Source organism: Antechinus flavipes, chromosome 2 (genome assembly GCF_016432865.1).
Source record: "Antechinus flavipes isolate AdamAnt ecotype Samford, QLD, Australia chromosome 2, AdamAnt_v2, whole genome shotgun sequence".
NCBI classification, from domain to species: Eukaryota; Metazoa; Chordata; class Mammalia; order Dasyuromorphia; family Dasyuridae; genus Antechinus; species Antechinus flavipes.
In genome coordinates, this window is record NC_067399.1 from 376,424,661 (window position 1) to 376,452,045 (window position 27,385).

General features: G+C 35.2%; 1 protein-coding gene across 2 annotated transcripts in view; it reads right to left on the bottom strand.

Moving 5' to 3' along the window:
* Positions 1-27,385, bottom strand: part of WDR25 (WD repeat domain 25) — a 242,503-nt gene that overhangs the window by 26,742 nt on the left and 188,376 nt on the right. For both annotated transcript variants that reach the window (XM_051978370.1, XM_051978371.1), the window contains one exon: positions 13,289-13,419. In XM_051978370.1, coding sequence (XP_051834330.1) covers positions 13,289-13,419 — 131 coding nt within the window. The remainder of the gene's footprint in view (positions 1-13,288; positions 13,420-27,385) is intronic.

Consider the following 27,385-nt stretch of genomic DNA (forward strand, 5'->3'; position numbering starts at 1 on the left):
GAGAACTATGCAAATGGTAGATAATGATAGAAACAAATAAACAATAAAAACAAATACTCTAAGAGAATTTGAGGATGGGAGGATATCTATTTAATTCACTGGGAGAACAGGAGAGGGAAGGCAGGACTACATGAGCTAGACCTGGATGGAAAAGAAAGATTTGAGTATACTAAAGAAAACATGGGGAGATGACATATATAAATGCCCAGAGGTTAAGAAAACAGCAAGATAAGGTCAGAAAAAGTTCTATGTTCAGTTTCCTAGAACATAAGATTATTATTCACTATTTGACTATTACATGGTGGTTCTCTTCTTACCTGTCTGACCATTCATTCTCAGAAATCTTGGTTAAGATCATCATGGTTTTCCTGTCTAATAAAGTGGTCACCCTTCAAGGTAAGCCCTCTACTCTTCCTTCTTTTTATTTAGAGATCTCACTAGTTCCCAGGCATACAATTATTAGGGACATCTGGGAAGTAAAGGGAATAAAGTGTTGAACTTGGAGAGAGAATGACTTGAATTGGAATACTGCCTCAGATATTAGAATACTGGGCAAGCCACATAACTAATCTCAGCCTTAGTTTTCTTATCTGTTAATTGGGGATAATAATAGCACCTATCTCACAGGGTTGTTCAAATGAGATAATATTTAAAGTTTAAGAAGTATATAATTGAAAGCTATTAGTATTATTATCAATATTAATATCACCATGCAAATGATTCCTAAATCCTTTTACTTGGCTTTAATCTTTCTCCTGAACTGTGCCCAGGTGTGAGGATGATATCCACTTGGATCCACTTCCTCCAAAGCACAGCTCAGAACCACCTCCCACTGAGGCCCCTTCTGACTCCATAGTTGTTAGAGTTCTCTCCCTCCCAAAAGATTTTTGTATAACTTTACATACACTTTATATAGACCCATCTGTGTACATATTTTACCCCCCACTTTTGAATGTAAAGTCTTTGTTCCTTTTTTGTCTTTTATTCATAGTTGGTACTTCAGTATCTTACAAATAGTAGAAGAGCAATAAATACCTATTTATTTGAACTAAATTGAATAACATAACTTGTTCGAATGGTGAAATCCGACCTGCTCTCTAAGAAATTCTATTTTAGGTTGGAGAGGTTAAGTGAAAGAAGGTGACAGAGGTAAACAGTGAAAAGCATAGTTTGGGGCTAAACCTGATCAAACTCAAAAAATAAAAAGCAAAGGGAGAAAAAAAAGTAAAATGATATAAAAGAGATGGAATAGGAAAATCAAACACATATTGGGGCAACTATCTAGGATATCATTGACACAGCAACCAAGGCTGGAGCACACTCAGAAAAAGCAGGGAAATTTTATTATAGAATAATCCAAACAGATGTAATCATAAGAATGCAAGCTTCAAAGGGAAAATGATTGCTCAAGCCAAAAACATTTAGGATTAACATTTTGGAAACACCATCATAAAGAAAGTCTTTCTGCCCTCAAATATCTTCCTTCTCCAAATTTCCTTTACAGAGATGTCAAAATAAATCTACAAGGTCACTTCTCTTCTCAAAAACCTTGAATGGGTTTTTCTTGCCTTTCAAGATAAAATGCAAAGTTTCTAGTCTGGCATTCAAAATTTTCCACAATCTGATACCAATTGACCTTTCCAGCCTTATTCTAAAATATGCCCTACTCATGTTTTCTTTTAAAGTCAAAAGGAACAACTAATCTTCCCTGATATGTCTGCTCTCTCTTTTGTCTATTACACACATTCACACTAGCCAGTCTGCCCTACTTAGAATACACACCCTCCACATCTCTGCTTGCTGAGATATCTCTCTATTTTGTAGTCCTTGGGTCAAGTGATACATCCTCCAATGAAGCCTTCCCTGATCCCTCTCCCACCTTCTCTTTTTCCTCAAATTTTCTTAAAATACTTTTCTGATTCTCTCTTGTACCTTCTTCATAATCTATATTGTAGCATGTTTCATGTTGATATTATATTCCATAAAAGATCGCATCCCCCAATGTCCAAAACAATGCCATGCATCCAGTAATTAGTGCTTAATAAATGTTTATAGCATTCAAATGAGTTGAAACTCAGCAACACTAAGCACTTTCCATTTGTTTAAAAATTTCATCTAACTTGATTCAGCTAGTCTGAAAAATAATAATGATGATCATGATAACTAATAGTTTAGGGTGCTTTGTCTGTGCTAGGCACTGTGCTATAAATGCTTTCCAAATAACATCTCAATTGATCCTCACAACAACCTGAGAGCAGGTGCTATTATTATCCCTATTTTACAGATAAGGAAATTTATGCAAATAGATGTCAAGCTCTTGTCTAAAGTCACAGAACTAGAAAGTGTTTGAGACTAAACTTGAACTCAAGTTTTCTTGACTCCAAACCTGATGCTCTATCAACTGAATCACTTGGCTAACCCTACCCAATAAACATATTGGTACAGCTTTTAATCAGCATCTGAGGCCTTGAGAAATGAAGGGCATACAGCACCAGAGTTGGCCAAATTTTTTTTTTCTTCCTTGTGAATATTAACTGATGTTTGGCTTTTGGGCATAACAAGGAAAATCCCACTTGTAATGAAGGTCTGACTTACCTACTCTAAGATTAATTCATTTGATATATCCCTTTAACAAACATTTGGTTATTAACTATCTATTTGCAGAGAACTGGACTAGACTTGAGAAAGATATAATGTAAATACAACTCATTTGAGCATCAGAGAATACACAGTTTAATAAGGAAAAAGACATACATAAATACCATAAACCATACCAATGTTAAGTAGGCAGGTAGGTCGTACAGTAGATAGAGAACTGATTTTGGAATCAGGAAGATTCATTTTCATGGGTTCAGCTCTAGCCTCAGACACTTCCTAGCTATGGGAACCCGAGAAAGTCACTTAACCCTATTGACTTCAGTTTCCCATCTGTAAAATGAGCTGGAGAAGGAAATGACCAATCACTCCAGTATCTCTGCCAAAAAAACTCCAAATGAAATCACAAAGAGTCAGAAATCAGACACAACTAAAGGGACTTAATAAAAATGTAAGTACATTTTATTAAAACAAAATGTTATTATGTAAGGTCTAAGGATACCAGACAATAAAAACAAAATAATCAGGAAACCACAGAATAGACTTTGAACACTTTTCCATCCTTCAAATAAGCTAACAGACACTTTTAAGCAATTAAGATTTTTACCAGAGAGAAGCTGCGATTAGAATGAAACAATTGTTGGATTTGGAATAAGAAGACCTGACCAAGTCTCATCTCTGATACCTAGTAACTCTATAACTTTGGGCAAAGCTTTTTAACTCTGAACTTCAGCTATTTCTTTGGCTATTAAATCAGCTTAATAATTTCTACTCCACTATCTAATGAAGCTGTTGTAAAATTCACCTAATATACATAAATTGCATCTAATTTTTTTAATCTGACTTTTTATTTCATTAGTATAAGGAATTCTCAGATAAGGAACTCCAACATAGATCAGCAACTGCTCTCCAATTTATAACCATAGAAAGTTGCTTTTTTGCATGCTGGGAAGTTAAGTGACTATTCAAGCTTATATAGTTAACATATGTCAGAGACTGGGCTTTTAACCCAAGAAATGCAAGTAAGTTCTCTAGCCACTACAAAAGGAATGCCTCTTCATAATATACTCCATAAACATAAATTATGATTGTTGTTGCTTTTATTGTTGTTACTGTTCTATTCCCTCTGCATGTAAGAAAATATAACTTAATAAATATGGAATCACAAGACCTTAAAATATGATATCAAGAAACCAAGAATTTAAGAATTAAAGATGTCACTGAAATTTTTCCAAAAAAGTTCTATAAACCAAGTATTAAGGATGACTGAGCTTTGTAAAATCCATACCAGTGTGTGTGTCTAGAAAGTGAATTGTTATGTCAATGTCAATTTTATTATAAAAATCCTATCATGCATAGTAAAATATTATACTCAAAAAACCAATAGGAAGGCCTGGAAAGCATGTAACAGGGTATGAAGCAGAAAATATAAGGAAAGGGAAAGGAAGACTGAAGAAGACAACAGTAAGCACATCAAAGGCAACAGTTCAGGATTCAGCCTGACAAATATCACTCTTAGCTCACAAAGAATAAAAACAAATTGTGGTAGAAAGAGAAAAGAATTTATGATTGAAGGATGGTCACTTGCTATCTTTGTTACCTTTCAATTCTCTTCCTCTTTCTGAGCTTCAATTTCCTCATTTTTTTTTTTAAGTAAAAGATTAGATTTTTTTAGGGTGCCTTCCAACTTCAACACTAAACCCCATAATTACTGTTACTGCTATTAATAGGTTATCTAAATTTTATTTCTTGATGACTGAGTTTCTCAAGGCTGGATTCCAAGTTAGTTTTTCAGTGTTTCCTATAGAATCCTATTGAGGCTCTTACATATATCAACTATTCAATCAATACTATATTGGACTCATTTTAGGCTTTGCACCTAAAAATCAGAACTCTTTGAGGGAAAAAATTATGGAAAATTGGAGAGGAAAATTACTGTATAAATTATATTTTTTATAATTCTTTTAAATCAAATAAAAACAATTCATTACTTTTCAACATCAGTATTCTACTTGTCTTTTTCACTCTAATTGTCATTTCCTTCCTAAGTTCAATCAGATTTTCCACAGCAAATATCAGGGAAGAAACATGTTGCTTATGGTTTAACTACTGGCTAGAAAAACCCTCGCTTTTTGGTTGTTGTTGGCACTTAGTAATGCCAAGAGTATGAGATACCACTTTGGTTCAAGGGTATTGTCAGGTTATTTTAATGTATCTGTACTATTATTTTAAGAGTAATTTATCATCATCTATGATATACATGGGAAGAGGAAAAGGAGAAGCTGCAACTAAATTCTAGCTATGTTACAGGGCACCTATGTAATTAAATGACTTTATTAGCTTTTGGAAAAACTGGTCAAACCTTATATACAAGACTTTTGAACAATGCTTTTGTTCTTTTTGTGTGTAATTCCCAATTGTTTTGCAAAATGGCTTTATCTATGCAGCTGCACCATCAATGCATCAATGGGCTTATTTTTCCACAACCTCTACCCCATCTATTCTTTTTTCTTTGTCATCTTTTTCAATCTGATGAGTGTGAGGTAGAATCTTGTAACTGAACTTCCCTAATCAGTAATCATTTAGAGCATTTTTTTCATATGATTGTTGACAGCCAGGATTAATAAACCTTTGGGTTCATATTTTTATACCACTTATCAATTGGGGAATGGCTCTAAGTCTTGTAAATTTGTAGTTGCTTAAATATTTCGGAAATAAGAACTTTATCAGAGAAAAGTGCTTCAAAAATTTTCCCCTGGCAATTTGTTTCCCTTTTAGTCTTAGTTTTTATTGGATTTGTTTGTGAAAAAAAATAATAATGTTGTTATTGAAATTATCCTTTTATGTTCTATTCTTTCTTTGGTCATCAATTTCCCTCCTATTTACAGACCTAATGTAATTTTTTTTCTATGCTTCTCTAATTTATTTATGATGTGACATTTTATATCTAGATCATTTATCCATTTGAGTAGTTAATAAACAGTCTATGCCCTTTGACTAGCTCTATCAATGCTATACTCAAAAGAGACCAAAGGTCCTGAATATACAGAAATATTTATAGCAGGGTTTTTTGGTTGTTGTTGGCAAAAAAAAAAAAAAAAAAAAAAAAAAGCCCTGAAAACTGAAGTAATCACCTATTAAGGAATAGCTGAATTAGTTGCGATATATGAATGTGATAGAGTTACACTGTGGCAGGAGAAACAAGGAAATAAATGGTTTCAAAGAAACATGAATAACTAATATGAACTGAAACAGTAAAATATGCAGAATCAGAAGAAAAATGTATGCAACATAACTTTAATATTGTAAAAAAAATTTTTAAGACATAAAATGAAGACCAATATGAGCAAAATCCTAAAAATAATTTTGAAACAACTCTGAAAGCTATAAAAATTATTATCAATACAATGACCTTCCATGATTCCAGAAAATCAAGAATGAAACATGTTGTGCATCTGTAGAGTGGTAACAGATTTAAGGTACAGAATGACACATATATTTTTACATATAGCCAATCAAGGAATCTGTTTTGCCTAACTGAATGTTTTTTACAAAAATGTGGTTTGTTTTTCTTCTTTTTGTTTTCAATGGAGTTGAAGGTGAATGAGAGCAAACAGATTTCTGTTCATTTTTTTTTTTTAATTAAAAATAGAGAAAGAAAGTGCTACAGATGTGGAATGTTGTTTACACTTTCAGATGAAATTACTGTTTTGCTTTACTGTTTTACTTTTTAAAAAAAGACTTCTCAAGGGTCAAGACAATCCATAAATGCTTCTACTCTAAAACAAAAATACATCCATAATACTTAAAAATTTTTAAGAGAGGTATTCTATATAAACATTTACTGAATGGATGGATACATGATGAATGAATGAATGAATGAATAAATATTAAGGTGAGTATTATTGCCTTTGGTTGACATATCATTCTGAGCCTGACATGATATAATGTCACTGTTGTTTCTCTGAATATTTTATAAATCTCATGGGGCTCAGACGGGGGAAGGATCTTAGAACTGTAGAATACAAAAGCCAGAGGGACTACAAGGTCACCCATCCCTGAACACTTTAGGATTTCCACAGATGAAGATACCTACATCCTGAGGCAGTCCATTGATTAGCTCTCTGATTTGGGGGGAATTTTTTTCTTTATACTAAGTCAACACTCTCATCTTGTAAAGTAAAAACCAAGACCCAGAGCCCAAATTAACAGAGATATATAAAAGAGTTGTATTTTTAACCCAGATCCTCAGTCTCCACATCTAGCATTTCTCTTACAGTGTGAGCTGCTGGAGCCAGTGCCCCATTGTTATTTGCCTCACCAGCAGCAAGCACAGGACTGGCCCATAGGCAGCGGTCTAGGAGCACTACCAATATATTGACATAACTAGTAAGTGCTTATGGGACATGGGGAATGACATGGAGGACAGAGGTTGGGATGGACACTCATTGTCATTGATACAAAAGTCTATTTGACAGAGGTAACTTACAGGCCATATAGACTATGCCAGTATCCATCACAGGAACATCTGTTTCCAATCTAACACCCTTCTGAGTCGTCATCATTAGTGTCTGCCTTAGGACAGAGTCTGGTATTTTTAACAGACTGCTTAATCAGATGCTGAGTAATTTCTTACGTGTTTTATCTTCAAGGCTAAAAACAGTCTAAGCACCTTTAATTGATGAGGCTGTCAGAAGGAATGGATGACAAGAAATCTCTCTTTTCACTAGAGCTAACATGATGAGGCATTTCACACTTTTAAAACAGTTTCAAAAAAACCAATGAGGAATTCTGACTCCCCCCCCCTTTTTTTTAGTTTCCTCTCTTAGACTATTAATTTTCCTCACTCCCCACATATAACCAGTTCCTAAATCTTGTTCCTAGCTCTGTAACATCTCTTGCGCTCATCCCTATATCTCCATTTATTCTGCTATCACCCTAGTTAAAAGATTTTTATTGTCTCTCTCCTGTTTTAGCTCTGTAATAGGTCTACCTACCTTTACTCTCTCTCCACTTCAATCCATCCTTGATGAAGCTACCAAATCATCTTCTATTTAATGTGCAGACTTAATGAACTGCATGTTATATTAACTCCTGTTTCTAAGTGCTTTCAGGTTTACAAAGTGAATTCCTTGCAAAAACATGAGGAGGCAGATAATTTAAGTGTTACTGTTCCCATTTTAGAGCTGAAAAAATTAAGGCTCAGAGAGACTATTTTTAATTACAAAAAGTATTTTCACAGACATGCATTTATCTAAAGAATACTTCACTAGAGTAGACTATTGATTATAAATGTATGAAAAGGTTTTCTTTCTCTCTGAAACTCTACTCAAAAATGTGTATAGTCCCCCTTTGGCTCAAACCTACTATAGTCTAGCTTTATTCCACTCTACATTCTAAGCAAAAGGAACTACTTGTCCAATATTTATCTGATTATGCCCACCTTCAATCTCAATACATTTTCCATGTCTAGAATTCATGAGGAATAGCTTGTACTAGGAACTGGAAACTGAGTGGATGCTCACCATTTGGGGAATGACTGAATAAATTATGGTATATGAATGTAATAGAATATTAGTGTTCTATAAGAAATGATCAGCAGACTGATTTCAGAGAGGCCTGGAGAGATTTACATGGTCTGATAATAAGTTTAGTTAGCAGAACCAAGAAAACATTGTACACAGTGACAAGACTGTGTCACGATTGATTCTGATAGACTTGGTTCTTTTCAGCAATGAGGTGATTCAATGCAACTCCATTAGACTTAGGATGGAAAGGATCCATCTAGAGAAGGACTAGGGAGACTAAATGTGAATCAATGAAAAGTATTTTCACCTTTTTGTTGTTTTTTTGTTTGCTTGTTTTTCTTTCTCATCATTTTTTCCCCTTTTGAAGTGGGAAAGATTCTTATCTTTGATTCCCAACCCCCCCTTAGTTAATATAATTACCCTTTAACTCACAAATCCTGGTCCCTTTGTATTCCAATAGAAGATCCGGGCCTGTCCCAGCCCCACCTCGATCTGAGCCAACTTTGGGGTTAACCCAAAAGCCCCTCGAGCTAAATCTCTCATTACAAAAGAGACATGCTGGGACCCCCTCTTTCCAGAGGTCCCAAACATGCTAGCCATGTGAGGACCCTCTATCCACTGGACCCTCTGTCTGGTGCCCTCCTTATCTCTACCTTCACCTATCTCCTTACTTCCAAACCCAATAATAAACCTCTTTTATCAATATAGCTCTCAGGCCAATAAATGCCTTTATTGGGGACTCGCCCTGCTACTAGACTTCATTTACCACTATATCCTTGTATTGAATACAAGGGGATTGCAGGGGAGCCCTGTTTGACTCCCTGTACCGCAAACCTGCCACTAGAGCTCAACTAAACCCCAATTTCATTTAGGTACCTCAAATCTAGATCTCATCACTTTGGTCTGATTTTTTTTTATTTACACAGTATGACAAATATGGAAATATGTTAAGAAGAACTGCACATATTTAACTTATATCAGATAGCTTATTATCTTGGAGAGGGATGGAGGGAGGAAGCGAGAAAAATTTGGAAAACAAGGTTTTACAGAGGTGAATGCTGAAAATCATCTTTGCATGTATTTGAAAAAATAAAACACTACTGAAAAATAATAATACTTAGGTAGAATTTAAAAAAAAAAAAGGAATAGTTTGCACTGATGTATGAAAGTAGTGCTACCAACTTACCATGTAACATAAGGATCACTTCACCTTTCATAGTCTAAACTGTAAAATCAGGATCATATCCATACTCCCTTTCTCACAAAGTCATTAGGAGAATAAAGAAAACAATCTATTAAAATCCTTTTCAAATTCCAGTTAAATTTCTATCTTTTCTTTGAGTACTCCTCTAATCCATGTCCCATACCTCCCATCTTTAACTGGTCTTGATGGGAACAAAAAGACTACGTCCTTGGTAACTAGGTCGGCCATAGAAGAAGCATTGATTAGGAGAAGCCTTTATTAAATTTAAATATCCTTAAATGGGCCTTTGTTGAAGTGGGCCTTAGCTGAATTCTTTACATTGAGGGGATCTTGACCCACAGTTACTGTATCCAATCTGGAACTCAAGCTATAGATATCAACCCCTGAGGTTTTTCTTTCACTATATAAGGCCTTATCCTCTCACTTCATCAGGAACTTGCCCACCTAATGGCATCTTTCCCTTTGTTAATGACTAATTCATTAGGAACTTAGGCTGTTTACAAAGCATCATAATCACTAGTTCATTAGGAATTTAGTCTCTCTTATGGCAGTAAGTTATTCCTGTTTTTCCCTCTTGATAATAGTGAACACTAACTCCTTTTTTGGAACTTAGCCTACCAATCAATGGCATAATCCTCCACTTCTTTGCAAAGCTCCCTTATGGAACTTAGTCTTCTGCCAACAGTGTAATAAAAGCTTTGCCTCTTGATTTGGAGATGGTCTGAGCCCACAAATTCTTTTGAGACACCTCATGACACTAGCCACAAACTCCAGTATATTTTTGGGATTCAACCCCCATACTCCATCAGTATCCCTCCTGAACTTTTCTTAGAGCACTTTGTCTAGTTCTTCTTTTTGCCATTATAGATGAATATGTATCTCACACACTTCTCTTCATCATATAAATTCTTTTTATTACTTGACAGCAGGAGTTTGCACTATATCGTATCCTTATATCCCCTGAATCTAGAATCTAATCAGTCAGTTAACTGGCAAATATTAAGTGTTTTCTATGTGTCATGCACATAAACATATATATGTGTATATATATATGTATATATATGTACATATCTATACATACATACACATAATAATATAATAAACATGCATAAATATATATAAGGAGCTTTTATATGTGTATATATAAAAGCTCCTTATATAAGAAACTGGAGCTCAGAGAGGCTATTTTCAAGAAATACCACTGTTACAGACATGCATTTGTCTAAAGAATATTGCCCTAGAATGGGATGTTGATTATAAATATATGAAAAAGTTTTCTCATTTTCTCATTCTCTCCCTCTGTCTCTCTCATAACTTCCATTTAATTGCACCTTTTATTTCTTTGAAACCCAAGCATGTTTCAATGTAATGTTCTAAGACCAATTTAATAAAAACAATAGTGCTCATTTATTCAGTATTTTATAAATACAAAGCATGATAAGTGCTTAAAATACATAAAAAAGACAGTCCCTACCCAGAAGGAGCTTACATTCTAATGGGAAAAATATAGCTTAATAAATATGTGTGGCTGTTAGTTAAGAAATATTCATTCTCTTAGTTATAATCATTTTAAGGAAGTTACTAGTTTTGACAAAATTCTTTTCTTTTGAAAACAAGACCTTGAACAAGTCAATTCCTTTTTTCATGCCTTGATTTCCTCTTTTGTATGATGAAAAAATTGAAACAAATGCTAAAGCTTAAAAAAAAAAAAAAACAGGTTTTAAGCCTAGCATCTAGGGGAAAGTGCCCCAGCTCTTATAAGTTCCCCTCAAAAAATGGTATTCCTATGTCAATAGCTGCTTGAAAAAAATAACTTGTCTGGAATATTACTAATTTGGTTATGTGCTATGCTTTAATATTAATTTAGATTACTAATCTAAACTCTGGTAGATTTGAGTCTCCTTGCTCAGAGTTCATCACACCTCCTGACTGATTTCTGAATTAAAGAGAAAATTCAGCTATCATCAATAGAATCTGAATTCATAATAATTTTACTCTATTATTATTATTATTATAAACATTCTTAAAATCTGTATTTTCCTCATTCTTTTCCTCAAAAAGACAAGGATGATAAAAGAGGAGGCACTGAGACACTACAACCAAAAGCAAGTCTTTTTTTCCTCCAAGGAAATTAAATTTGGAAAGGATTTTGCTCACAATAAATAACTCCCTGGGAATAGTGCAAGTACAACTCTCTCCATTTTATAGAATCAGAAATGGAATCTTCAGAGAAGAAAACTTATTTGTCCAGGGTAGAATAACTAATAAGTATCAGAGACAGAAGTCAAAGCACTTTCCCTTCAAGAACTCCATAAGGTATAATTTAAATGTCATTGTCCTCATTTTAGAGTTAGAAAAACTGAGGCTCTGAAAGGCTATTTTCAACAAGGAAAAAGTATTATCAGACACACATGTGTCTAAAGAATAGTGCTCAAGGGTGAACTGTTTACTATAAACATATGGAAAGGTTTTCTCTCTCTCTAAAAGGAGGATAAGACCAATTAACGGTACCTTTTTTCCTTTGAAACCCCGTTTTATTTCAACACAATTGTGTTGTCTAAGATCAATTTAACAATAACAGTAATTCAGATTTATGGGTGTGTCAATGATTGAAAAATAATTCATAGACTCATTAATTTTGTGGATCCTTCCAACAACTCTGGGATAAAAGTAATTTTAACGTTACTTCTATTTTATAGCTTAGAAAGGTAAAGAATTGGGATCAGAACCCAAGCATCCTGACTCCTGAGTCTAGTGTACTTTGAACTATATCAATTACCCATATGTCAAACATTACTTATAATACACATGTCACTGATTATTAGTATTATCTCAGTCTTCTCATCAAATGGGATTGTTGTGAAATTCTTGTGAGGCTCTGATAATATTGTACAGCAATATTAGTGGCTAACACATAGTCGATGCTATATAAATGCTTATCTCCTTCCCTTACGTGGCCTATCCAGAGTCAATGAACTAGTAAGTGTCTGAGGCAGGATTCAAACCGAAGTCTTTCTGGCTCCAAGCACCTTAGCTGACTAGCATACACTGAAGAAGAAAAAATAGTCTCAACCTAACTAATGTAAACATGTGATTTTAAAAACAATCCATTCAATTTAAGACTCATTTTTAGGGGCAGCTAGGTGGCGCAATGGATAGAGCACCAAACCTGATCAGGAGGACCTGAGTTCAAATCTGTTCTCAGACATTTACCACTTCCTAGCTATGTGACCCTGAGCAAGTCACTTAACCCTAAATGCCTCAGCAAAATAAATAAAATTAAAAAAAAAAAAAAAAAAAGAATCATTTTTTGAAGCACCTATCAAGGCTCTTTTTGAAAAAGATGCAGGGATGAATAAGGCCAAGTCTGTGCCCACAAAGAATAACTACAAAATAAGATAGAATATGATAAGAACCATGAGGGAAGTTCAAACTGGGGGAAAGAAGCAATGAGAGGGAGGCAAATGGTCAGGGATGAGGTCCAGGCTCTGCCATTTTTTAATACTTGATTGTGTGAGCCAAGCACAGTTACTTTTCTGGGCTTTAGTTTTCTCACCTATAACTTGAGAGGCTTTAGCTCAATGATCTTAGAGGTCCCTCCCAGTTCCAAATCTACATTGTATAAACTTGACCTGGATTGATATCCTGGCTCTTCCCACTCACTACAACTCAACAACACTTCTAAAATGAGTTATGTCAAAGGTCCTTCCCAGCTGTGTAATCTCTTTCCCTGTGAAGAAAGAACATTTCTGGCTGAATGGAATCTAAAAATCTAAAATGGAATATATGAACTTTCAAAACATGAAAAGAACATCTAAAAACATACTTCCCACTGATTAAAAACTAAGTGCTAATTATTCTACCTCAAGAGCTCTATATATAGCTGATGAGTTCCAAATTTACTCAAGTGACACAAGCAATATGTCCCCTAGAAAGGCCAAATAAGGAAGAAGTGTTTTACCTTGCAACTCCTTGTATCCCAAGCTTTAATGTCTGGACTGAATCCTCCACAAAGAAAAATATTAGGCTCATCTCGATTAAATTTCACAGTGCTGATTCTAAATTCATTTTTACAGCTAAACAACTGTGTTCCTATAATAGAAAAAAAGAGATGAAAATGGATTAAAAACATTTAAACCAAAAAATAAATGTTCCCAAGAAGTAATAGTGAATGAATGAATGAAAACATGAAAACATGAATGACTGTGAAACATCACAACCTGAGTAAGTAATGAGTTTCCTTTTCCAAAAGATATTAAAACAGAGATCTGATTATGTTCAGTAATACTAACAGAGTGAGGTTCAGATATAAAGCTGGGCAATAGACTAAATGATCTCAAATTTCTGAGATTTTGTGATTCTACTGGTAAGATCATAGGAATGAGAGGAGCTGCCCTGTAAGGGTCCAAGGTCAGGCAAGAGCAATTGACCCTTACACCGCCTTATAGGAATTTTAGGAATGAGACAGAAAACATAACAAGGAAATATCCATTGGTTCTTTGTTAATCACATATGTACTGATAACATATGATTTCCCTTTATAGGAACTTAAGTATTTTCATTTATTAATTTGATAAACATTTCTTGAATTCATAAAATCAATGATGGAAGGTCAGAACCAAAAAAGGCTTCTGGTCATTTCAGGAATCTTTCTTGAATTCATCATCACAACATCAATCACTCCACAAACATTTCTCAAACACTAACTGATTATATAGCATTATTTATTAAGTGCCTACTTTGTGCCAGGCACTGTGCTATGAAACAAGGCAAAAAAAAGTCCTTGCTTTCAGGGAGTGCTCATTATAATGGAGAAGCCAATAAAATGCCAATAATTACTTATATATATAAAATACATACAGAATAGGTGGAAAAGCATCTCAGAGGGAAGACATTAGCAATGGAAGGAATGAGAAAAGGCTTCTTATAAAAGTTGGGAATTGAGTTAAGTCTTGACAGAAGCCAAGAGGTTAGGAAGAACATTCCAGAGATAAAAAATATGAAAAATCAGTATCAGAAGATGAAATATTATAGGTAAAGAACATCAAAACAGCAAGGAGGGGTCACTAGATTATGGTGTAAAAAACTGGGACGGTAGAAAGAGGGTAGGTGGTAAAGAGCTTTAAAGACCAAATAAGGATCTTAAATCTCATGCTGGAGCTAAGAGGGAATCGAGGGAGTTTACTGTGGTAGGTAGGGATTAGGGGAAAAGGACATGGTCAGACGGTCTGACTTTTGACTTTGAAGACACTTTGGCGATTGATTGGAAGATGGCCTCACTCAGGGAGACTTGAGGCAGGGGTTTCAGACAGTAGACTATACTATAGTCTTGGTGTAAGGTGAAAAGAAGTTGCACCAGGATGACAGGTATGTCAATGAAGAAAAAGACAAATATGAGACATTGTGAAGGTAAAAATGACAAGACTTGATAACAGACCAGATATGTGGGAAAAATGCAAGTGAAGAATCCAGAATGAGAACAAAGTTTCATTCCTGGGTGACTAGGAAAATGATAGTACTCAATAATAAGAAAGTTTGGAAGAATAAAGAGCTTGGGGAAAAAGATAATGAGTTGTTTTATACATATTAGATTGAGACATTATTATGCCAGATACTGGAAAAGGTATACAATTTTGCTAAGATGCATGGTTTTTGTCTATGTACAGCTTACAATCTAAAAGGAGATAGGGGTGGAATGAGGTAGTACAATAAATGTTATACAAAATAGAACCTATATAAAATAGTTATAAGTAAAATGCTATGTAATATCTGAGGGCAGAGGAGTCACCTCCTATTCTTTTGGCGGGAGTAATACTTAAGAAAGGCTTTAAGTCAGAAGGACATTTGAGCTGGGCTGAAATAGTTAATTAGAATTTCAATTAATACATGTGGATATAATCATTTAACAATTAAATAGGCCCTACTTACATAGAAGGTCCTAAGTTCTGTATTGTGGTTCCAAAGGCAAAAGTGGGCACAGTCCTTCTAGTTATGAAGTATGCAATTTCTATGGAAGATAAGGTACATAGTACATACATGCATAAAATTTATACAAGGTAGAATGCGATAGGAAAAAAGGACAGTTCTAGATAAAGTGTCTTTGGAAAATGTCAGACAGGAGAGATGACTCTCAGCTGGGAGGATGTGGGGAATAATACTTCACCAAAAAAAAGCAGTACTTAAGTTGGGCCTTGAGGGGAGAAAAGGATTTCTAGAAGCAGAGTTGAAGAGGGAGTATTCCCAGGCAAAAATGATGACTCATATAAATGCATGGAAATGGGAGAAAGACAGGAGATGATTGAAGAATCATTAAGAGTCAAGTTTAGCTAGAGAATACGGTGCATAAAGAAGAGTTTTAGTGGTAAAATAGGCTGAAGCCAATCTGTGGAGGGCCTAAATGCCAGGACCAAGAGTTTATAGTTTATTTTATAAGCAAGAGGGAGTCACTGATGAGTTTTGACCAGAGAAGTGACATAGTCAAAATTAGGCAAAAAGATTATTTTGGTAGCTGTCTGAAAGCAGATTAGAAAAGAAGAGAAACCAGGAGAAGTGAGAATAATTACTAAGGCTAGAGTGATGACAAGAAGTGAGGGTCTGAATTTGGGTGGTCACTTGTGAAAGTAAAGAAGATGTGAGATGTGAGATGTTGTAATGCTAGATTCTATAAGATATAATCTGATTGGATGTTAGGGTAAAGAAAAGAATCAAAGTCAATGCCAAAGCATTTGCAAAGATAGGAAAACTGCTCAAAAATGAGAACTATGACTGCAAAATATTCTGAAAGAAAGATTAATAATGAAAGCAACCAAAACAGCAACATATAACTAATTCATGTTTTAATAATGATTCTACAACTGAGAGCAGCTTATATTTATAAAATAATTTATACTTTTTTATATGTTTTCTCATATATCCCTCATGATAGCTCTATGCAGTCAAGTTTGTTTTGTTGGGAGGAAGGAGGGAGAGGAGAGGATCATTACTTGTGAGTCCATCAATGTGGGCATTTCCTCGTGTGAAAAAACCTCCACCAACACAGATCAGCAATTTCTCTATAGCTTATGGTCTTAGAGAATTGCTTGAAATATTCTTTTTTTTTTTTTTTTTTTTGCTGAGGCAATTGGGGTTAAGTGACTTGTCCAGAGTCACACAGCTGGGAAGTGTTAAGTATCTGAGACCAGATCTGAACTCAGGTCTTCCTGACTTCAGGGCTAATGTTCTATCCACTGCACCACCTAGCTGCCCCAAATTGCTTGAGATATTAAAAAGAAAGATGCCTTTCACTTTGTGGATATTCATTGAATTTGTTGATTAAAGTGCCTTCTTAAGCTGATAAATATTTCCTAACTGGACTCTGCTTTAAATACTTCCAGATACTAGATAAATGTCAGAGTTTTCCCCAGAGTTGCTTCTCTTTATATAGTCTATATTCTACTCAACCAAATCTATCTTGTGATAGAAACTATAATCAATTCATAAGATAGAACTTGAATTGAACCAAAAAAATTACCATTCAAAAGAATTGTAAACAGAACCCTAATTCATGAACTCCCTAATTGTTTTTCCTTGGAAAATGGAAGGAATGAGAAAAGGCTTCTTATAAAAGTTGGGAATTGAGCTAAATTAAGTTTGGTTCCTTTAAGAAAGGGGTTAGCTAATAAATGGAAAAGCTGTATAAAGAAACCTCAAATGAAATTTTTTCTTATAGTTGACTTTTCTCTCCTTTTCCTGAAGCTTCATGCTAGAACCCATCTTCTCTTTCTCCTTTTATGCAGGCTAGCTGGTGGCCACATACAGAAAAAGATGTGCCCAATTACTGAACTCTCCCACGGAGGGGGGAAAATATATGAAGTGTTTCATCCTATATTCTTTCTGACAACATGGATTCAAACAACCCAGGATCAATTAGCTTCCTGCTCTCTAGAAGCAGGAAATGGGTCATATTTCCAACTAAGTAAAGGATCTCCAGAAGGTTATTTTTACTAAAAAAGTAATAACAATCTAGTCAGAAACATGAATTGGAGCCATAAAATCATGGAAACATAGAATGCTAAAGAAAGAAGAGATCCATAGGATGTTAGAATTGAAAAGCTATAAAATTATGCTATGTGACCTGTACTACTTCTAGACACATATTCTTGAATTCATTAGTAGAGAGAAAAATTACCCACCAAAGAAAATTCAAGCCTGGTATTCAAGGTCTTTTTTTCAAGATTCAGCTCCAATCTCTTTATTCAATCTTATCTCTCTATGCCCCATCTTGTACTCTCAGGAATTCAAGCCAAATTGGAAAGTGTTTTGCTCTATGCACTCCCAACTTGTACCTTTGGCCAGAGATTTCCTATTCCAGAAATTCTAACTTCCTCACTCCCTTCTTATCTAGCTCATAATATGGAAAAAAGTTTTGTATAACTTCACATCTAAAATTGATATCATATTAATAGCCATCTCAAGGAATGTGGGAGGGGCAAGAGGAAGGAGAGAATTTGGAACTAAAATTTTTTAAAAATTAAATGTTAAAAAAATTTCCCAATTACATTGGGAAATATTTAATGATATAAATAAAATTATGTTTTCAAAAAAATAAGCATAGTTTCCAAAAATAAAAAAGTGAAAGAAGAAAATCTAGCTTAAAAATATTTTGTTGAAGCATTTTTAACAGCAATTCCAGCAAGTCTTGTTGCCTTTTGAGGATGGCTTAAAGTCCTGAAAAATCTTTGGCAGTATATTCCTTCCCAACTCAAGAAAAAAAAAATATTGAAATATTGATATGAGTTTTTTTCTGCTACAATGAGAGTTTTAAATTTCCCTAAAGGACATGGAAAAGAAGCTAGGGATTTGGGAGAAGTAAATGAATCTCTAGAACTGACCTTGAAACAATCAAAAGTATTTGGGCAACACGCAAAAGGAGAAGAAAAAATACAGCTGAGGTACAGCCGAGAGGAGAGAGATCAAGGAGTTCAACCACTGACCCTATAGCTTTCTCACAGAAAGAAGACTCATGCTAAAGCAACCAGTTGGAGCTACTTCTTCCAATACTGGGGGAATTTTCAAAGAAAGGTTTGCTTTTTCCCCACTTTACCCCAGTAAGTGTCTTATCTATTAATAGATACTGCTCACTTATTTACTCAACTGTTTTCCTGTAACCTGAATTTTGCTTCATCCATAAAGAAGTTAAGATTAGCTAGAGATAATCATAAATTTAAGTTGATACAGAAAACCAAACCTTTGCCTAAATGTTAAGAATCTTCTCAATTGAGGGCTCTGAACATTGTAACTGCTTCTAATTTTTGGGTTGCCATCAATTTTGTAAGGCAGTGGTTCAAGGGAAGGATAATATCACATGAGACATTGGTGAACAAGACTCTAATATTACTCACAAATAGTTGAAAAGGAGACAATATCCAGTTATATAGATGTAGTTCCTGTGGCCCCTGCAGCCCCAGGGTTACATATAGGGAAAAAATTTGAAAGGGAAAAGGAATCAGACATGCAGAAGGTTGTTCAATCAGTTCAAAGGCCCAGAGCCACCTACATAGAGCCCTTAGGCAAAGAGCTGATTTGGCACAAACCAATGCTCTATTTTCCAGTGGGTTAATATGATTAGAAAATATTCTCTAAGTTGATTTAAAAAAAAAAAGCAAGGAAAACCAAGAATCACAATTTTAATTATGACCCAAGACACCAAACAAAAAAGTAAAGATTAAAAACTGCACCACAGCAAGCAAATGGATGGGGATCAGTCACTTAACAATAAAAATGGTGTATATACCATAAGCCATAGTGGGGACTGGACTGAACCAATTCAAACTGGCTCCTGACAGCTCACAAAACTCTATAATCCATTGAAGGAAAGGAATATGTGGAATGGAGGGGCCACTGTACTATCCCCCACATCCCTTCTGCTGCATATACCTGAATGTTACCAGCTGAAAGTTAGCCCCATAGAACCAGAGAAGTCCAGAAGTGTTATCAAGTAATTCTCTATCAGAATAAGAATCTCCTTTACATCTTCCCTAAGTAGTCATACTTAAGTAGTCATACATCCAGTCTTTGCCTGAAGTTTAGTGAGGGGGAAAATTATTACCTCCAGAGACAATCTATCTCACTTTTGGATAACTCTAGTTTTAGGAAGGACTTTAGGGTAATTTTAATTTATAGGGTATCTATATAAATTTTTCAATAATTTTCACCCCTTATTGTAGTCCTGCCTTCTGCAGCAGAGCAGAACAAGCCCAATTCCCTGTGCACAAAAAACTACTATGACCCTCCCCACAATTTTCTCTCTCCATGCTAAATAGTTCCAATTTCATTAACTGATATACATATATATATATATATATATATATATATATATATATACATATATAACATGATCTCAAGGTCTTTCACCAGCATAGTCTCTTAGAGACTCCTGGACTCTCCCTTTTATTAACTGCCTTACTAAAATGAGGCACCTAGCTCCAAATCACTATTGATCAGAGAAATGCAAATTAAGACAACTCTGAGATAGCACTACAGACCTCTTAGATTGGCTAAGATGACAGGAAAAGACAAATGTTGGAGGGATGTGGAAAAACTGAGACACTGATACATTGTTGGCAGAGTTGTGGATGGATTCAGCGATTCTGGAGAGCAGTTTGGAACTATGTTCAAAAAGTTATCAAACTGTGCACATCCTTCGATCTAGCTGTGTTTCTACTCGGTTTATATCCCAAAGAGATCTTAAAGGAGGGAAAGGGACACCCATGTACAAAAATGTTTGTGGCAGCCCTTTTTGTAGTGGCCAGAAACTGGAAACTGAGTGGATGCCCATCAATTGGAGAATGGCTGAATAAATTATGGCATATGAATATTATGGAATATTATTGTTCTGTAAGAAATGACCAGCAGGATGATTTCAGAGAGTCTTGGAGAAACTTACATAAACTGATGCTGAGTGAAATAAGCAGAACCAGGAGATCATTATACATGGCACCAAGAAGACTATATGATGATCAGTTCTGATGGACGTGACTCTCTTCAACAATGAGATGATTCAAACCAGTTCCAGTTGTCCAGTGATGAAGAGAGCAATCTACACCCAGAGAGAGGACTGTGGGAACTGAATGTGATTCACTACATAGTATTTTCATTCTTTTTGCTGTTGTTTACTTGCATTTTATTCTGCTTCTTTTATTTTTTTTAACTGGTTTGATTTGGTTTTTCTTGTGCAGCATAATAACTGTATAAATACATATGCATATATTGGATTTAACATATATTTCTACCATGCTTAACATACATTGGACTACTTGCCATCTAGGGGAGGGCATGGGGGAAGGGAGAGAAAATTAGAACACAAGGTTTTGCAAGTGCTAATGTTAAAGAATTATCCACGCATATGTATTGAAAAAATAAAAAGCTTTAATAAAAAAATAAAATAATTACATAAAGTATAAAATTAAAAATTTTTTAAAAAATAAAACTATTTTCACACAAAATTCCAGGTACAGTCTGACTCTGGCAAAATATCTGAACCCTCACATCCCTCATTCTGACAATATCCAATTAAAAGAAGACTGGCTTAGGAATGAAAGAATCTTTAGAATTGAATTTGAATCTTGTTTCTTGCACTTGATACTTGTGTGATCTTAGGCAAATCATTAATTTCACTGGGGTTCAGTTTCCCCATTTGCAGAATAAGGAAGCTTTAAAAGCACAGAAGGCTAAGATGGTATCTGAACAAGCAAGTTTCAAAGACATTTTAGGAAGAAATCACATTCCAAAAATGATATGTTTGGGAAAAGCATCTTGAATTTAATCTTTCCAAGGTTCTTTCTCATATGATTTAAACATGCTTAAGTCTATCAAATGCTTTTTTGAAATTTTTATTTTATATTTAATATTTTATTTCTCCAACTACATGTAAAGATAGCCATAAGATTTTGAGTTCCAAATTTCTTTTTCTCTCTCCCTTTCCTACCTCCTTCTTCCCCAAGCAATCTGATATAAATTACACATGTACAATCATTTTAAACATATTTCCATGTTAGTCATGTTGTAAAAGAAAAATCAGAAAAGAAGGGAATAATCCTAAGAAAGAAAAAGCATATAATTTTTTTTAAAAAGGTAAAGATAATATAGTTCTGGTTCTCCTATTCCAAAATAATACTCCTGGGGAGAATTACAGTGATTTGTTTTACCTATCCCTTTCTGTGAGGGAATCTATCAGCCACTTGTCCCAGCACTGGAAATCACTCAGTTTGCTTCTCTTGGCAGGGTGAAAGCTTCCAAAGCTTAGGGACCTTATCAGTATGTATAAGTCTGGAATGTATCTGAGGAAAGCTCTACAAATTTATCAAGGAGGGACATACCCCAAGAAAACCTTGGATGGTATTTTGAAGGCAGCATTTTTAGGCCTACTTTGCCTAGGAACTGGGAGGGCACCTATACACTGGTACAATTGGCTATTCTTTTTACCCTAGTATTCAAAGAAGAAATTAAGACTGGTTTAGGAAAAGTAAGCCAATAGGAATGCCTGATGAATTCAAAGTTAGAAATCAAGTGGCCTCTGGATTTGAAACATTCCTATTCTGGTGGGTCCTGTGTCAGATTTGTGCAGAGGTTAAGAGACTAATCTGAGGAAGGTAAGAACAGGAAAACATATAAAGAGGGAAGAAAAAAGTATTAGACAAATTTAAGGGACTAGAAAAGGATGTGGAAACCAAATTATGAATAAAAAAGGGGAAGATATGAGAATTGAATGGGGTTTAGTTTCCACAGTTATTAAAAATTAAATTAAAGGAATACAGAAAAATTAAACTAGAAAATTGAAACCTAAGAAAGGGAGGCTAGGAGAACTAGGAAATAAAAATTTAAAAAGGAAAATATAATCAGGGATGGGGGATTCAGAAACAAAAATTAAAAAAGAAAAAGTAATCAAGGTTAGAAATTTAGAATAAGAAACACTGTTGTTATGAGAAGTAGAGAACCACTGGGGGCGGGGGGGGGGGGGGGGGCGGGGGGAAGGGGGAGGAGAGGAAAGGGAACGGATGTAATGATGTGATTAGAGGAGGAAACTTAGACTCAGATGGGTGAAATGGACTCCTCAGATAGGATAGTACCTAGCCAATAAGGAATAAGGGAAAGGCCTGAACTATGTCTAAATAAGGTGAACATCAAGGGAGAAATAATGATATATGGATGGAAACTCACATTCACATGGGAGAATAACATACTCCTCATAAGTTGTGCTCTCTGGTACTCAGCCAAAACAGCATGAAGGGAGAACCCTGAGTTTCAGGTATAAAAAAGGAGAACTACTGATTCCAAGGGTTCTTATTCTATAGGATACCCACTTCTGCAGTTGTGTAATTAAAGGCTTTTAACTTAAAAAAAAAAAAAAAGGGGGGAGGGGGGGAAAGGAAGAAACACTATGCTTCTCTCCACATTCAGTCTCCATAGTTCTCTCTCTGAATGTGGATAGCATTTTCCATCCCAAGTTTATTAGAATTGTCTTGGATCACAGCATTGCTGAGAAGACTAAATCTATCATAGTTGATCATCACAATCTTGCTGTGACTGTGTATAATATTCTCGTGGTTCTGCTCATTTCATTCAGCATCAGTTCATATAGGTCTTTCTAGACTTTTCTGAAATCATCCTGCTCATCATTTCTTATAGAACAATAATTTTCCATTAATATTCTCATACAATTCCCCAGGTGTTGGGCTTCCATCAATTTCTAGTTCCTTGCCACCACAAATAGAACTACTCCAAAGTTCTTGCATATGTGGGTCCTTTCCCCTCTCTTTTGATCTCTTTGGGATATTGACCTAGTAGTGACACTGCTGGATCAAAGAATATACAGTTTTAAAGTCCTTTGTATATAGTTCCAAATGGCTCTCCAAGATGGCTTGGATAAGTTCACAACTCCACCAACAATGAATTAGTGTTCCAGTTCTGTCACATCTTCTCCATCATTCACCATGACCTTTTCCTGTTATCTTAGTCAATCTTATAGGTATGTAGTGGTACCTCAGAATTGTTTGAACTTGCATTTCTCTAATCAATAATGATTTAGAGTACGTTTTCATATGACTATAAATGGCTTTAATTTCTTCATGTGAAAATTGGCTGTTCGTATCCTTTGAGTATTTGGGGAATAACTTGTATTCTTATAAATTTGACTTAGTTCTCTGTATATTTTAGAAATGAGGCCTTCATTAGAAACACTTGTCATAAAAAAAATTTCCTCCCAGATTTCTGCTTCCTTTCTAATTTTGGCTGCATTAATTTTGTTGGTGCATTTTTTTTTTATTTAATGTAATCAAAATTATCTATTTTGCATTTCATAATGTTTTCTAGTTCTCTGGCCATAAGAGCTGCATAAAAAGGGGAAAAGAACCCAGATGTATACAAATGTTTGCAGCAGCTCTTTTTGTAGTGGCAAGGAACTAGAAACTGAGTAGATGCCCATCAGTTGGGGAACAGCTGAATAAGTTACAGTTTATGGATGTAATAGAATATTATTGTTCTATACAAAATGATGCACAGGCTGATTTCAGAAAAGCCTGGATAGACTTATATGAACTGATGCTAAGTGAACTGAGTGGGACCAAGAGAACATTGTCCATAGTAACAAGAGGATTATGTGATGATCAACTGTGATGAACTTGGCTCTTTTAAATAATGAAGTGATTCGAGGCAATTCCAAGAAACTTGTAATGGAAAGAATCATCTACATCCAGAGAGAGAACTGTGGAGACTGAATGTGGGAAAAAGCATACTATTTTTACCTTTGTTGTTGTTGCTTGTTTGCTTGGGTTTTTTTCTTTCTCATTTTTTTCCCATTTGATCTGGTTTTTTCTTACATAACATGCTATACATGGAAATATGTTTAGAAGAATTGCATATGTGTAATCTATATTGGAGAAAGGGTGAAAATTTTAGAATACAAGGTTTGCAAGGGTGGATGTTGAAAACTATCTTTGAATTTATTGTGAAAAGTAAAAAGTTATTATTATTTAAAAAAAAAAAAAAAAAAAAAAAAAAAAAAAAAAAAAAGCTCTGACAGGTAAACTATCCCTCACTCTCCTAATTTATCAAATACTTAAAAAAAATTTTTTTTAAGAATTTTCCATAGACCATTAATGGTATATCCATCCCTTTTCTCTCCTGTACTTCATATCAATCTTTTTTGAAAAACCCATCCAGTGCTCCCATTAGATTCTCTCAACTCCTTGAAATTGGGTTTCTGTCCCCTAACCACTTTACTAAAAACATCAATCAACCAACCAACCTATTAGGTCAGGCACTGTTCAAAACACTGGGGACACAAAATAAAAGAAAAACAGTCCCTGTTCTCAAGGAACTTATATTTTATGGGAGAGACAAATATATATATTGTACTTATAAGATATTTATAGAGTAAATGGACAGTAGTTTTGGTGACGAAGACACTAGCAACTGGGCCAGAAAAACTTACTAAAGAAAGTGGTAATCAATTTATGTCATAAAGAAAGCAAGGAATTCTAAGGGGCAGAGAACCTGGCCTCTTCTTACTTTTCTAGTCTTCTTGCCCTATGCACACAATAATCCAGACACATAAATGTCCTTGCTGTTTTGCATCCCCTGGAATCCCTATTCTCTTCTCTGTGTCTTTACATATCTGTCCCCCAGATCTCTTAATTTTTTCCCTGCTCACTCTTACTCTTAGCTCCAATCCCACCTTCTTCTTCAGGAGGCCTTTCCTGGTCTATCCAGCTTTTTATGCCTTCCCCTCTAAGATTACCTTCCATTTACTCTGTATATATCTTTTAAGAACCCAGTTTTTACGTTTGCTTTCCCCTTCAGAATATGAGGGGAATGCAGCTTTTAGAATATAAGTTACTTGAAGATCTCCCACTTTCCAGATGGAATACTGAATTCACCTTGGGTTTGAAACTCAAGCTCCCTTGAAATGATTTGCTTTCCCATTCTTCCTATTCAATGTTTTGTCTTTTCTCTAAAAGCATTAATCTGCTCCTACCAATCTTGATATATCAGTAGGGAAATACAATTCAATAAAGTCCTATTTTCTGAATTTGAGATAAATAGCACTTTGGAGACTAGAGGGTTATTACTCCTCACTTCACTTCATGGAGAAGAACCCAAGAGAGAAAAATTACAAAAGAATCAGGGAAGAATGGGGAGAGGAGTCCTATGGAAGTAGAAAGAAGCACACCCAGCCTTAAGTATGGAAAGGAAAACTAGAAAACATAGGATCTAGGAAGAAATATAAACTACACAGAAAGGGCATTTGAACAGGAAAAAAAACCTTCCTTAAACCTCATTATCCCACTGAGCTATTGTCCTCTATCTCTCTTCTTAACATCTTCCCTTACTATTACCTATTCATTCCTCAATGCTTTTGCAGTTAGCCTTTCAATCCTATTCTTCTACTAAGATATTTTTCTCAAAAGTTGCTAAGAATATTAACTGTGAAATCTATGGTCCTGTTCTCAGTCCTCATTCTTTATGAGAGCAGGTAGGTGGCCCAGAAGACCTGTGTTCAAATCCAGTCTCAGATACTTTCTAGTTCTGTGACCTTGGGCAAATCACTTAATCCCATTTCCTCAATTTCCTCATCGATAAAATGAGCTGGAGAAGGAAATGGCAAACCAATCTTTGCCAAGAAAACCCCAAACTGGATCATGAAGAATCAGATATAAATGAAATGACTGAACAACAACATTATGATTGCGGCAGTCAGTTTTTCATACTACTAAACACTCGCTTCCCTTATTCTGGGTACTTGGTTAATGTTAACTTTAAAGACACTGTATTCTCTTGGTTCTCTTACCTACCTGACTATTCCTCAATCTCTTTTGCTGATTCTTCATCAAAATTCCATGGTTTGAGTGTCCTCCTAAAATGCAATCCTTTCTCTTTTTACCTTCCAGCTCAGAATATCTGATTCAATTGTTATACACAGATTACCCAAAAATCTGTATCTGTGATCTCTCTTTTATTCCTAAACTCCAGCCTAGTATGTCTACCTATATCCCCTAAGGGTACCTGAAATTCAACATATCCAAAACTTAAATAATCAACTTTCTCCCTAAATTTGCCTCTCCTCTAACTCTGATTTCTCTTAAAGATGCAACCTTAACCCCCTTAATCATTCATATTCAAAACCTCTTAATCCTTCCATAATAACAGTCTCGATTTAACAAGGGCTTTAAAGACCATTCTAAGCTTACTGTAGACCTGCCTGAGGATCTCTTCTACAACATTCCCAGACATCCCTGTGGCCACCCAGAATCTGCTGGAAAAGCTCCAGAAGAAGCACCACTGCTCTCAGAGGCAGACCGGGCCACCTTTACATAGCTGACAATGTTAGAGAGCTTTTATTTAGACTGAATTGAAATCTGCCTCTTTGCAGCTTCCATCTATATTGCTCCTGGATCTGCCCTCTGGGGTCAATTCTCTTCCATCTTTCAGATCTATATTTTTTCTTTTCCAAGATCTGCTCTTTTCCAAGCTAAACACCCTTAAGTCCTTCAAATGATTGTCTATAGCTTGATCTCAAGGCCTTTATGCCATCCAGGTCCACTTCCACACACTCTCCAGTTTATCAACACCTACCTAAAATGTGGTCAAGGTTTTCACTTTACATAAGCGGGACATTCCCAGACTTGTATACAGAATGATTTTTATGTGATGTGAATTTGCCCATGGGGAAGGGAGAAAAGAGTGGCAGGAAGGAGGCTATGTAACCATGGCGAGAAGGAGCAGGCACACAGATCGTGGATACTTGGGGATCAGGAACAGAGAACCAAGAGAGAAAAGGAGCATGCTTGGGTATTGGGGACACATACGTGAGAATTCAAGCACTGGTAGACAGAAGACAGATATCTAGGAATAAGATTGAGATCACAGATTCAGTGAGGAATTGGACATGTGGGCAGGTGAGTAGAATGGAACAAGGTTTCAAGGTCTCAATACAATCTTCTATGAACCAGGAATAGTGGTCACAAGCTCTCTACTCATCCTTTTTCTGCTTTCACTTGAGGAATAGTTTTTTCTAAGATTA